We start from the raw sequence: 14303 nt of genomic DNA on the forward strand, positions 1-14303 counted from the left end.
TATATATATATATATATAAAGAGGATATATATATTTCTTTATTATACTTTTTATTATATTTATGCAATAAAAAATGAGCTCTAAATATATATTTAATTGAAATTTAATATAAATTTAAGATGAAATTGCTCATACACACATGATCGATGATATAATACAATTGTTTTGACTCATATAAAAATACTATAAATATTGGACATCTACTACATATTATTGGAATCCTAACCTATATCGATATCGATAATCGCGCGCGAAAATAATTGATTAATCGTGGCTATATATCATGCGAACAGATTCGAATGTATTTTAGTGGTGTTTTAATTCAACACGTACGTATTCGCATCGTAGACTTACCAAATTGTACATTCCAAGGACTTCTGCAAACTTTTCACAGTTTCGGATAGTTGATCAATGTCACTATTTTGAATTTGTTCTGCCATTATTTCTTTCACGGTTAACTCGCACAAACTTGTTATCACTGATAAATTGTGAATGATTTTTGCCTGAGAAAAATCGGTCCTCGAATGAATTAGAAAAGTTGTTCAGCACCATTCGGTACTACGCCCGACGCCCGGACCATCTTCACATCACTTCGTATTTCGAATAAATAAAAACGAAGTTGACAATGCGCGGGAATTTAGCGACTGCAGCGCTGCTACGGATCACTGCATCGATTATTATCTACGCCCGTTTCGAATCGGGATATATATATATAAAGATAGAAATCTATATACAAAGTTCTCGTAGCCAATTATATATGATCTACTTTTTTTAATGTGGTTTATATTTGAGTTAATAATACGAATGTATAATATTTATTAATTATAAGTAATATATGTGGGCGTACACACACACTCAGATATATATAATACAAGAAACAAAATTAAGCATTTAATCATCATATTATTATGAAAATATCATTTAAATCTCAGATATTATACGTAAATTAATAATGTTATTAACAAATTACAAATAACAAATAAAGGATTAAAAGAGAATTACGAAGACTGAATTTATATTTGAAGAATAACTCATCATATCTAATAGATAAAACTTCTATTTTTACCAAATTTTAATTTTATATTAATGTTAACTGAAACAATTTTTTTAGCTGTTAAACCAAAACAATTTTAGCAAATTACAACAATTTCTTTAAATAAACAAAAAATTTTGTCTTACTTTACATATTTCTTCTTGTAACGTCCACTTCGACCAAACTCCGATTAATTAACTTACAAGGTGACCAATACAAAAATTTCTAACGATATGATATAAATTTCTGCTTTTGGTCATCCTGAAGTGAATCAACCAAAGTCTGGTTACTTTATTCAATTTTCAAGTGCAATCATAGATTGCGGTTGAGGAGACGCTAGAGATGTTTCGAAGTGTTTGATTAGCCAATCCGAATAAAAAGATCAAAGATTTCTTTATCTTGATTGGTTAAGTGCCGGTCTACAATAGGCGATTTAAGCCCTAAACCTTATGACTTAACCTCTAAACTATGACGTATTTTCGGCCTTAAATATTTCTCGCGCTACCTTAAGCCCTAATCTCTAAGCCCTAAGCGAGTTGGCCAACTCCCATCTTTTAAAGCTTAGAGCTTGAGGCTAGGATCGATGTAATTTTTCTCTTAAAACAAAGGCTAAATCTTAAATCACCTATTGTAGACCGGCACTAATGCAATGTTTCAAACACATCTCTAGCGTCTCCCCGACCGCAAAGTCTTAGTGCCAGTCTACAATAGGTGATTTAAGCCCTATACCTTAAGAAATTGACGAATCACAATCAAGTATGAGAAGAATACTCGACTGTGATTAGTCAATTTCTTAAGGCTTAGGGCTTAAATCACCTATTGTAGACCGGCACTTATTGTTAAAGTGAGTGCGCCGATCTTATATCACGCTCGTTCATGCTTGAAATAAGTAGTTGGCGCGAAATCTGTAATAGACGATAATTGCGAGTCTCGAGTGCGGTGTCGTGTTGGTATGATTCATTTCGACGCGAGATGTGTGCATTTGCGAGTTATATTTCGTAGATTATCGGTGTAGAATATCGGCAGTAACGATGTCTCAACTGCAAGGCGATGAAACATCCTCCAGGTAATATTTTTGGTCCGCCTTTTTTGGTTAAAATCTTTTTAGCTCCGCGGCAACGATCGACGCCTCTCTTGAACCGACATCGATTTATTGAAAGAAATTGAAGTAGAGTCTTTTGATATTAAAATATTTAGGACACACATACATATGTAAACGCTATATAAAATATATTTTTTTCTTTAAATAAATAAAAATTTAGCTTATATTGTATGTTTTTTGCATTGAAATACATATTAGAATAAGCGTTAAGATCCTTAAAATACACCAGGATTCTCGTGTGCGTTTGTGATTCAAACGTGAAATCGACACGAAGCTATAGTAAATGATTATTGCGAATCTAAAGTGATGTCATTTCGTGTTATACTTGTATCGGTGTAGTTTGTTCGGATATGCGGATTTATGACTAATATTTCATAAAATATCGACAGTGATGGTGTCTCAATTACATGCCGATGAAACATCCACCAGGTAATATTTTTAAACCTGATTTTTGGTTAAAATCTCTTTAATTTTGTAGTAGCAACCATCTCGAACCGACAGCGATCGACAGCGAAAACTGGAGTGTTTTTTGATATCAAAAAACATTTTAAGACACATATGCAGAAATGTTACATAAAAAGCCACGTTATTATAAATTGGTGCCTCTTTAACGTCTAAAATAATTTTAATATTATTATATGGTGCCTCTCACGTTTAAAATAATTTTATTATTATAATTGATATATCTGATATAATTAATTTTGTGCGGAAACATGTTTCTTTTTATCAAATTTATAAAAATTTGATATTATTATTAATTCCTTGCTATTTTTTTTTAAATTAATTTCTAAATATAAATTGTAAAAGATTTATTTGTATATGTGGTACATTTTTAATTACTTAAACTCTTTTTCTCTGTTTTTATACAAAATATTTAAATAATTTTTTTTTTATATAATTTATAATGTGAAATATAATATATTCATATATTATGAGATCGAAGAACACATTGTGGTTAAACAGCGTTTATTGATTATATATGTTGAGCTTATAATATAATTCATTGTATTATTCAATTAATTCTCATACATTGTCTATTAATTTCTAATGGTAATAGTTTGCTAAAATTGCATTCACGAAATTAACACGAAATAATGGCTGAAAAGCTTCATTATAATATTGTTATTTATAATGTACTGATGAACAATGAATTTTATACATACACGTATATGTTCACGTTTCAGATTTTTATATTTATTCTTAATTTATTATCGACAAATTAATTAAATTGCAATTCTTTGAATTTTATTAGTGAAACTGTATCGTTTTGCCTGTTAGGCATAAAATTTTTGAAATTAATATATTTTCTAAAATATTCGCAGATGACACGCACACGTGCGTTATTTTCAACGACGTTGAAAATATTTTATTTAAATATTACAGAGCGGTAAATTATTGTCTAAATACAAATAGAAGAATAATTTTAGTTAGTAGACTTTGTTGGATTAATAAAAAATGGGGAAACAATAAGTTATATATAGCGATACAATAAATCGGAGGAATTCGATATACATATATAATTTCGCCATTATATAAAAATCTTAGAATACGGAACACAAACGCGACGTCACAATCTTTTGATCTTTTTGCGAATATGAATATAATCCTTGTCTGCCAGCCAGCCAGGATTCATACTGACGCGTTCATGCATAAGCCATTTACTGGTTTACGGAAACGTCGGAAGCTCCGGCGATTATATAGGATGGCGGATCTTGCGGAAGCCGCTCCCGGCGTAGGGGGTTTCAATTATTCGTATCCCTCTATGATGTAATTCGCCGATACAGGAAATTTTCCACCTTCCGCGGTTAACCATGTAGGCGTTTGCAATCTCCTCGCGGAAAAGCTTTTACATGTTGATATACGGTAAACACGACTTTAAATAATTGTTTTAATGTATTAAGATAAATATTTAAAACAAATTAGCTAAGTTCTGAACAAATTACAGTTGTATCGGGGCAGAGTGTATCGTGATAAACATACATAATTTCGAAACTGTAAATCTATATTTTATTTTTTCATTGATATAAATGTATACATCAATATTAAACGCTTGCAGCCTGATGATAAATTCAATTTCTATTTTTAATCTAGTCGGCAAAAATATTTTTTCAACTATAAAATTTTAATTGGAACTGTAATTTGTTTTTTCAGTCCCGCGCAGCACTAGCCGTTGATTTCTACATATGTGAAGTTATGAACGACGTCGTCATGTAGCATGATTCTTCGCGGAACGACCTGTTGATGAAATATGGGGTGGTTCTTTCTTGCCAGTATTTTGCTGCTCTCCTTATGCGGTAAGTATTAAAAACATAATTTAGACTCTTACATAGAAACATGTAATATTAGAGTATTACATTGTGCTGCGATTTTTTATACAAACAAATCTGCAAATACCTTAATTAAATCATAAAAACTTCATTATAAAGTCGAAATATATATACATTGTACCTCTCATAATTTGTGAGAAAAACTCTATATATGTATATTTGATATTTTTTCTTAATATTTTTAAATTCCGACATTGATTTACATTTTTATTTAGAATCAATTTAAATTATTCTGTTACTGATTGTTTTTAGAAATACACAAGAATCAAATAAACTATTACATCAAATTTAAAAGTTTGAATTGTTGAATATCAGAGAATATTATTCGTGCAAAAATATATAGAATATTATTTATGAATTATAAATTATTATATATATATATAATAACGTAGATTTTCGCGCGATTAATGTGAAATTTCGCGCTTAATAAACAGTCCAATGAATTGTGACGCAAGCAATTTATAACGCATACTAATTTCTGAAATCATGAAATATTGAAGTCTCAATTTATTTGTTACCGTTTTGCGAAATTATGCAATCAAAAATTCAAGCGGCACCAAAGATAAAAAAAAAAGTGCTTCCATAAAAATAGCAATTACTGTCATGATTGGTTAAAACAAAATTGATAACTGCGCGGATTCAATAATTCCAACCTCGATACAGGCTACAAGCGTTTGATTTTAAATTATGCTTTGTTTAAAATTTTCGATTTTCTATTTCTGGCTAAAATTGTGTTCATCGTGCCGCGAAATCGAAATTTTAATCTGCATAGGCAGATTATTCAACATTATTGGATAAAGAATAATAAAAGAGAATTTCTTCATAAAAAATATTTACATTCTTCATACTTTTGCATTAAGGATGCTGCGAATCCGTCAATCACATATTTCGCAAGCCTGATGGTAAAAATTAACTTTTCACCCTCATATACATATACATATATACATATATGTATTGCAAAGGATTCGTTGGGCACTCTTGGCACGAACAATGCATGCGACCAAAATAGCATTTGACATTCGTGTTGATTCACGTTTCAGTAAATTTATATTGCAACAAATATTAAATTCAATTTAAAGAGGAAAGCTTAAATTATTGAATTTATAAATATGCGCTTAAATCTCTTGAAAAAATAGGTCAAGTCAGTTCCGAATAATAATGAGTGTATCTTAGTAGTTGTGAAATGATAATACTAAAAGTTATAATTGTCACCCATTCAATCAAGTTCGATTTAGCAACTGTTAGAGAGAACGCAAATTGGAAATTTTTTTTCTTCCCTTTATTATCATGATTGATGATTGCCTGATATCAATTCATAGCGAGTGAAGCGTGAAATACGATTATGAAGTAAATTTGATGATGTACATTTATTGTTCGCATTGAAATTTTCTGAAAAGTGGATCAAGCGAGTTTTGTGCGATTTTACATATACACAATACTTATGTGTTCACTATATTTGCACATTATTTGACGAATTCCAAACGATGCGGTCTATTAAATTCGCTTTGCAACAGATATTGAAACCGGCGAACCTTGAATTCTTATATTCAAAAGAAAAGGATTATTGAACGGACAAAATTGGTCTCACTAGTAATTTTTTTTTTTTTTTTTTTTTTTTTTTTTTTAAAATTTGAGCGATAGCATCTTTAATAGAAAAACAGAGATGATATATTTTTTATCGCAATTTTACAATCTTAATATTTATTTATAAGTTTTTTTTGATAAATCAGATAACGTACGCGATCATGAAAATTTAAGAGCAAAGAAAGTTTTACATTGAATTAAAATTAATTATTATAAACATAATTCTGTTTTTTCTTCTATTGCAAACATTGTAATAGAAGCATTTCAGAAATAAGATGTGTAAAAGCTAATTAAGAAATAGGAAAATAAAACTAATATATCAGAACAAACAAATCATATTATACTAACTCTTAATAAACTTATTCATGTTTAGCTAATTTTAAATTTACATTTAACACATTTATAAAATGTATAATTGTAATATTATTCTGAGATAATGATAAATATAATTATTATTCAATAAATAGAGATATTATGCTAGCTACGCTGCATAATTAATTATGATAATTATGACATGTATAACTAAATTATGATTTTACAATCATAGAATTTTCATTTATATATTTATATACATATCTTTATAATTCTTCGCTGTTATAATTGTCATTATTCGTTCACTCTGACAATGAGTGGATCCTTAAATGCGATTCATCACTCACCCCTGTAAATTGCCCATCAGTGCATTTACATCAATGTCACCTCTTGACCCAATAGCAGATTGAAATCCTATCGACCTCTAAGCATATACATTAGTTTTGAGAAATATATTGATACAGAATAGAAAATATCACATTTTAATATTTTTATCTTCTTAATTTGCTATCTCTTGTTCTTTGTTGATTATGATTATCCGTGATTGCCAAAATTAAATGGGGACTAATCTATAATATATTAACGAAAAAAATTACTTCTCTTGCAAGTTTATAAAACAAATTCTGCTGGCCCCATGTATTCTTCTACTTTAAAAATTCTTAGATACATGTATTTCTTATAAACAAAGTTTTTTGTCTTTTGTGTGAGACTCAAAATAAAACTTAAAAATCTTAATATATATTATATATAAGGACATTAATAAATAGAAACCTAGGATGCGGGTAAAATGCATAATTTAAATAGTTTTATAATAAATCATTGATTTTTGGTTTTCAAGTTCGTATATATATATATGCGTGTGTGTGTTGCTTTTGTAAAATTAATCTTTTCACAAAAAAGTTTAACCTTTTCAAATTTTTATAAATCAGCTTTATATATAAATTGTAAGCTTTTTACAAATTTAAAAAAGCTTTTTACAAAAATTTGATGTTTTATAAAAAGGCTGAAGATTGATTTTACAAAAAAACTTACAATATAAATATTTAAATTAAGTAAACTAAAAAACCAAATTAATAATTTATTATAAAAACACTTAAATTGTGCTTTTTATTCGCATTTCACGCTTTCTATTTTCGAATGTTCCAAACAACTGAGAAGCCAATAAAAGCCAAGCATAAGAATAATGTTGTTTACCAACCGTTCTCTGAGAAGATAACTAATAGTTTCATGAGCTTTTCGAAAATGTTAGATAAGCAAAGGTAAGAATGAAGGAGAAGAATGTGTATAATCCATAATCGTGAATTCCCTTTCTCTCTTGACGCCCTTTCTCTCTTCGATCGAATGCGAATCTATAGTTTAACAGCGCACGCCCTACCTGTATATTTCATGCTGCTTCCTGGGAATCGCCCTGGCACGGAAAAGCGGCTGGAGCGCCGATGCCACAGGGCGGTACTGGAGGTACAGGGACCCACGGTCAGGCGCAGGTCGGTTCGTCGCCGAGCACCCCGGGCCCCGGCGCCGTTGGTTCTATCGGTGGTGCTATCGGAAGCGGCGGCGGCGGCGCTACCGGCTTCGCCACTGGGGCTGCTGGAGCTGCCTCCTTCGGTCTCGGTGTAACCGGTGGATCTATCGTTGGATCAACCGGTGGTGGAGCCGGTGGTGGTGCCGCCGCGTCCGGAACCGGATGGTCCAAGGGGCCCGCTCGTCGGGGTCGCGGGTGGCGAGATTGGCGCCGCGGCGATCCTACCCTCATCAAGGGCCTGTGGAAAGAGTCAAAGGGTCCTCTAGGTAAATGGACTTATGCTAATCTCATTCGATGAGGTTGCTTGTGATTTGTGTTGTTATAAATGTTTGGGAATGGCTGTTGTATAATAGAATCTTAATGGATACCTCTCGGCGATATTTCTTTTGTTAAATGCTTGTTCGAGAAAGGAAAAGTTATAGTAACGCGCGTAACCAACATTTAGACTCTTCACGGAGGATTTTCACAACTGTCATCTTTTAATTTTTTTTAGATAACTTTGACTTCAAATATTTTACTTTTAATAATAGCATTAATTGTATATGATAAATGTGACGAGTAGGATACTCTTTTTTTTTTGTTCTTTCGTTTTATATTGTTTCTTATTTATGGAGATTTCTCGGCATAAAATACAGATTTCACGCTTTAGCAATTCTACAGAAAGTTGTTAATTATTCCTCCGATATGTCTGTCATGCACATCTTGTATGATAGTTTTATTGTTACGTTTTATTGTTGTGTAAAAACATTTGCTTTAAGATTGTGCTATTTTTGCTTGCTGTAATTAAAATTTTGCATGAATGTATCTTAAATCTGATAGTTTAGGTAATTTTATGCTTTTTTGATATTATGTTTATCGTTAATTCAAAACTAGATATTATGCCTAGAATCAATATATTTATAGGAATATCTGTAAAGAAAGATTGATTTTTTGATTAATTCATACTTTTTTGTAGATATAATTCTCATGAAAACCTAAATCATCAAAAATTGCATTCGCGCAAATGATGATGACATAATACGGATGCAATTTATATTATATACTCGTTTACTTCAGGCTCCATTGATTCGATGTTCGTAGCGGAATAATAATCTGTAAAACTTTTTTATTTTTACTTTGGTGTAACAACACCTGTCACGAAATCTCATATCACGGTAGTCGAACCATAAAGCACGTCTTGCAATTTCTCGAAAGTTAGTTTGCCTGTTCGCGATCATGTGCTCGCCTGAATGGCAAGAAAATCGATAAAAAAATATCGGGTGAGCTTCTCCAGAGAATTTCCAGTTATATCGGCACATTCTCTATTAAAAAAAAGAAAAGCGCAAAAAAATCGATAAAAAAATATCGGTGAGCTTCTCCAGAGAATTTCCAGTTATATCGGCACATTCTCTATTAAAAAAAAGAAAAGAAGTAGAATTTTAGAAGTGAAGTAGAGTTTTTTTAAATTTTAATGTGCGAGAATAACGTTCTGCATATTATCCGATCGAAGTTTAATCATTCACGTAATCGCCACGATTTCAATTAAATTATCTCAGAGGACGTTCGCGTATAGGAAAGGAAAATAATCGGATTAGAATCTAGTTAATTTCCGACGATATTTGAATTTTATCGAGGAACGTTTTGTACCGTTTTGCGGACAGAACTAGTTATGCATTTTGTTTTTTGCATCCAGTAACAGTCATTCACTGGTATTGATGTTAAAGTACCAGAGTAGAGATATAATGCCGATGGCTGTGAAAAATTCATGAAACGAACAAACGAAATGGCGTTTGTTTGTTCGCGTTCTCCGTCGGCTTGAACCTGTTTTAACTTTCAAATACGGCTCTGGCCGTGGAAGATCTCTTTCGTTTTGGAAATTTCGAATTTTCATCGCAGATTAGGGTTGTACTTAGCCATAAAGATTTAAAGTCACCTGACTTTCGAAAAAAGCAACATATGATAACCACACAATATGATATTAATTCTCCATTAAAATAATTAATAGGAGTTAATATACGATTAATATAATTAATAGAGAAGTTTTTCAAGTTAATTTACTGTTATATAAAATGTTTGTCAAAAAGATCGTGTAATATATATATTATAAAATGGTCAATACTTAAAAAACTATTATATTTTATATTAAAACATTTTCTTTTTAATATTAGATTGCTGGAAATATTCAGTAATATTTTTTATATAAATTATTATATACATATATAAATTAACATAGCATATTGTAGCTTTACACTCTCACCGAATGAACTTGCAATCTATCAATCAAATATTGATTAATCAAATTCTCAGTTAACTGAAACTGAAACTTCGAAACATTGCTGATCGATTTACTGTTAGCACAGTTTGCTGCAATTACTGGCTATAAACTAATTAACTTGCTCTGTTTGTTGTCTTTGAATCCGTTAATGCAAAACGAGCAAAAAATGCATTTACGTTTCAAATCTAAATCGATTTGAGCCGCCTGTCTCTATTTTCAAAAGCCGTAATTTGTTTTCCAAAATCACACATTCTAGATTATTGTACGTTGCTTTCATTTGATTTTCGCTTTAATTTGTCTTGCATTTCTCCGAACAATGTGCAATATCTAAAGTAATTAATTCAATTATTTACTGTATACGAGTACATACAATAGAGATAACAAATTATACCTGAAGGGGTTGAAGCAACAAGCATGCTTGAGCATCTTGCGCATGTCGGCAATCTTCCCACGATGCATGCTATCTAACTGTTTACCTACCCAGGTAGCAAGGTGTCGTCATTATAACGTCATTTTAAGGTCATTTCTCGTCATATGACGTCAGTCAACTAAATAATGACGTAACACAGACGTGATACTTACCCTGCAGCCGTGTGATTAATTAGCTTCTTGACCACGCGTTTCACGTGACAAGCGCGTTACACGAGCACGTCGTGTGTCTTGTGTGTGAACAGATTCGCTAGGGCAAGCGGAGATCTACATCGTCGTGGCTCTTCTAATCGGCTTTATCACCGTGGTAATCGGATGCTGGCTGTCCGACAATTGCTGGTCACCGGAACCGGAGGGGGTGGTAACCCTCGCATAGCCTAGTGCCGACTTCCGTTCCTCTAGGCGATAACAACTACCACGACGCCCCTCCTACAGGATTCTTCAGGACCTCGGCCGCTATCCGGATCATCGACGCGGTAACGCACCTGGCAATCATCGGCCGTTGCTCGACATCAATGACAATGACACGCTGTTGCGCGTATGAGATTCACGTATCAGGGAGACCTTCCTTGTCGAGGAGGCATCGATCGATGCTTCTAATGCTTCCTCGCAAATTCCTGCTCGCGAAGGGCGGGCTTTCGAGCAGAGTCGGTTCTTGAATGTAAAAAAAATTAAAGGAAAAACGAGATAAGAAGAAAGAGATTCTGAAAATGTTTGCTTCACACTGTAATCAATTTTTAAAATTCACACAAAATTCACGCAAAATTCGACGCACGTCTTTTCCAAGCGATAATCAAAAATTGGCGTATTAATTCAACACGAAAAGTTATGCCGCAGCATTTTATACATAGCGAATACGGCTTGTTATATCGAAGTAATATGATCTCTAAAAGACTGACTCTCCGCAGTTGTAAGTCAGTTCTCCTTTCGCGTCGTTATAGCCAAGGGAAGAGATTTTCTTAAACGTGATTAACATAATTAGATATATGCTCTGGAGCGTGTCTAGATTCGAACGCGGACAGTTCCATTGAGGATATTGAATGTTCCATGTCATCCATTTAACGGTTAATTTAATTAATGCCTAATTATAAGCAGGCATTGATAGAGCGTCCAGCGCATTGTTACGGAGTACTTGTGATGGATATCAATATTATTATCTTATTACGCAATTAAATGTCAGAATCTACGACTGCCGGGATAATTGATCTTCCGCAAAGCGCAAGTTACGATTTGCAAAATTAAGACAGATTTATATTCAGATTTGATTATGATAAATACCAAAGGAGAGATCTTTGAAATAAAGTATCTTGAATACATCTGCGTTATATATCACTACACAAACGCCATTTGATAACAACACAATCATCGATTGAAACCAACGCGCGTTCTCAGTCAGTCAGTCAGTCTATATACTTTTTTACGATAAAAAAATCTCAGGTCACTTACCTAAGCTTCCAAATGACTCTTGAAGATTCGACTTCAGCTTATCCAAGTGCTCGTGACTTCCATCGTCTTCGGCAAAGTAGAACCGACTTTTTTTTTACGACCGGCAGAGAATCGCGCTTTCCAATTTTAAAGTGAGTTCGAAGGATCCTCATCCGTAAAAAGAGTTTGCGTCGACACTTGGACGTATGTCCGTCCAGATGTGAAATCCGATCGGATTTAACGGGTTTGTATGCGCGAACGGACGGATTGCAGGGAAGTTCTTATATTGCGGTAATATCGCGAAGTTGCTGCATCAGATCCGCCGACGGCCCCAACGAACTTGCAGCCGCTCGCAAAGTCCGAAATGGGTCAACAGCCGTGGCGGCTCTCTTCCTCGCTCACCGATGGCTCGTAATGTCATTAAAGTGTATGGCATCGAGAGACGAGCGGAGAGGCGCACCATTCGTGCCCGTCGATTCTCCAAAGCCCGCGGCACGGATTTGCGCGGCAATGGTTTCTCCCACATGTCTTAATCATCGCATTCCGCATATATGATCTCGATCATGAACTACTGTGTTGGCTATGAAACCCATCGGGAATGACTCTAATTCGAGTTAATTCTCCACGTACTCTCGTCGTAGTATCCTCTCGAATTTTGCCACTCTACATTATCTCGCTATTGATTTCTCGTTAATTTTCATTGGTTCACGGACTTTGTCACTTAACGTATCATTATAAAACTGATTTTCCTCTCTCGTATTGTTATTAACAAAATTCGATAAGATCTTATGCAATATATATAAAGTTTTTTCGAATTTTATCGCTCCTAATTGGATAGGCGGCTGATATAATCGATCGCAACTCAAAAGTCATTGATACATTTTTTAACGCTAATCCGATGTATCTTGAATAAGAATGTTTCGATATTAATCATTAGAAATGTGACTATTCCAGATAAACGAATTGTTTTTTAATGGAATTATTCAGCTTTCCCTCGTACAATATCAAGAATTTGTCCAATTAATTCTCTTACGTAATTGATCATATATTGTATAGTTCGCCATAGAATTTATTTATATTATCACGTATCAATTACTTCGTAAAGAGACGACTAACATATCTTATGTGTGTCGGGGATTTATCAAACTATAGATCAGTTAATTACTGCACTAGAATCACGTAGAATCGAGTATTGACTTAACGGCGTCGGGAATGGCTCAATACGATTAACTGAGAATGTCGGGGCTGTATATCAGTTTTACTTCACAAGATGTCTCACGGTGTGGCAAACACACAGTAGAATTATTTGCACGGTCTATGCCGAATTAATGAAATTCAATAGACGAGATGTAATTGGCATACTGCTCGCGCATGTCTCTGTTTAACACTAGCACGATGTCGTCTTTCGCGTTTCGCACGTGCTTTGTGTTTTGAAATTCAATATATTTTTAATAATAAGTTCCATTGTTTCTTTATGTTACTCGGCTTTTTAATTTAACTTTTAATCCGATTTCGTCGTAAGATATTCCGTTGCGCAGATTGATAAGTTCTTCTGTGCACATACATTTTAGCTTTTAATAAGATTTTAATTTATTTAATAATTTTCTGAAATATTACCGTTATACTGTTGAAGAGATTCATTAATAATTTCAAGAAAACAATTTAATAGATGATGAATATAGATAAGCTATATAATACTTGATTAGCTTTCTTATGTGGAATCACTGCAGCGATTGCGGTAACGAATGAACGAATATATCCAAAAAAACGCTGCATTTATTTGAGCTTCATAAAGTTTCAAAAGTTATTTTAACGGATATATTTCTATTATTTCTAATCATTGCAATATTTCTGCAATACAAAATAACTATCTTTTAAATTAATTATATGTAACATTTTTTATCCAGCTCCTTTTTCATGAATATTAAGCTATTAAGAAGTAATTATTAAAATCTTTTACAAATTTATTAGTAGACGTTACAAATGTATATTTGACATTAAAAAACACAGATTTTTTTTTAAGGGAAGATAATATTCCAAATATGAATAAAAATTTGCATACAAATCTATTGAATCATTAAGTCGAAAATAATGCTGGATTAATATGAAAATTTTATACGCCTGGCACCAGTAAGTGATTAAATACTACGCGAATTCTGGGGAAAAAAAAAACGGAGACAGATTGCAATATGCTAATATCACGCTTTCAGTTCTAGCTGGGAAATTGAAAAATTCCATTGTGTTGGGATGGTATTTTAGGTAGATTTGATGCCCTCGGGTACCCACCAACGCATGCCCGTGACATATGCAAAAAT

At 32.8% G+C, this 14303-nt stretch overlaps 2 protein-coding genes across 3 annotated transcripts in view; one reads left to right on the plus strand and one right to left on the minus strand.

The window, feature by feature from the left end:
* Window positions 1–619, minus strand: part of LOC115234942 (breast cancer type 1 susceptibility protein homolog) — a 10589-nt gene extending 9970 nt beyond the window's left edge. For both annotated transcript variants that reach the window (XM_029806366.1, XM_029806365.1), the window contains exon 1: window positions 355–619. In XM_029806366.1, coding sequence (XP_029662226.1) covers window positions 355–440 — 86 coding nt within the window. In that variant the 5' untranslated portion in view covers window positions 441–619. The remainder of the gene's footprint in view (window positions 1–354) is intronic.
* The window catches only part of LOC115234944 (uncharacterized PE-PGRS family protein PE_PGRS46-like), a 50040-nt gene extending 38084 nt beyond the window's left edge, over window positions 1–11956 (plus strand). The window contains exons 3-6 of the mRNA XM_029806369.1: window positions 4287–4429; window positions 5323–5364; window positions 7781–8146; window positions 10809–11956. Of these exons, the coding sequence (XP_029662229.1) occupies window positions 4384–4429; window positions 5323–5364; window positions 7781–8146; window positions 10809–10939 (585 nt within the window). The 5' untranslated portion in view covers window positions 4287–4383 and the 3' untranslated portion in view covers window positions 10940–11956. The remainder of the gene's footprint in view (window positions 1–4286; window positions 4430–5322; window positions 5365–7780; window positions 8147–10808) is intronic.
* The last annotated feature ends 2347 nt before the right edge of the window (window positions 11957–14303 follow it).

The sequence above is a fragment of the Formica exsecta genome, unplaced genomic scaffold, assembly GCF_003651465.1.
Source record: "Formica exsecta isolate Colony F162 unplaced genomic scaffold, ASM365146v1 scaffold21, whole genome shotgun sequence".
NCBI lineage: Eukaryota > Metazoa > Arthropoda > Insecta > Hymenoptera > Formicidae > Formica > Formica exsecta.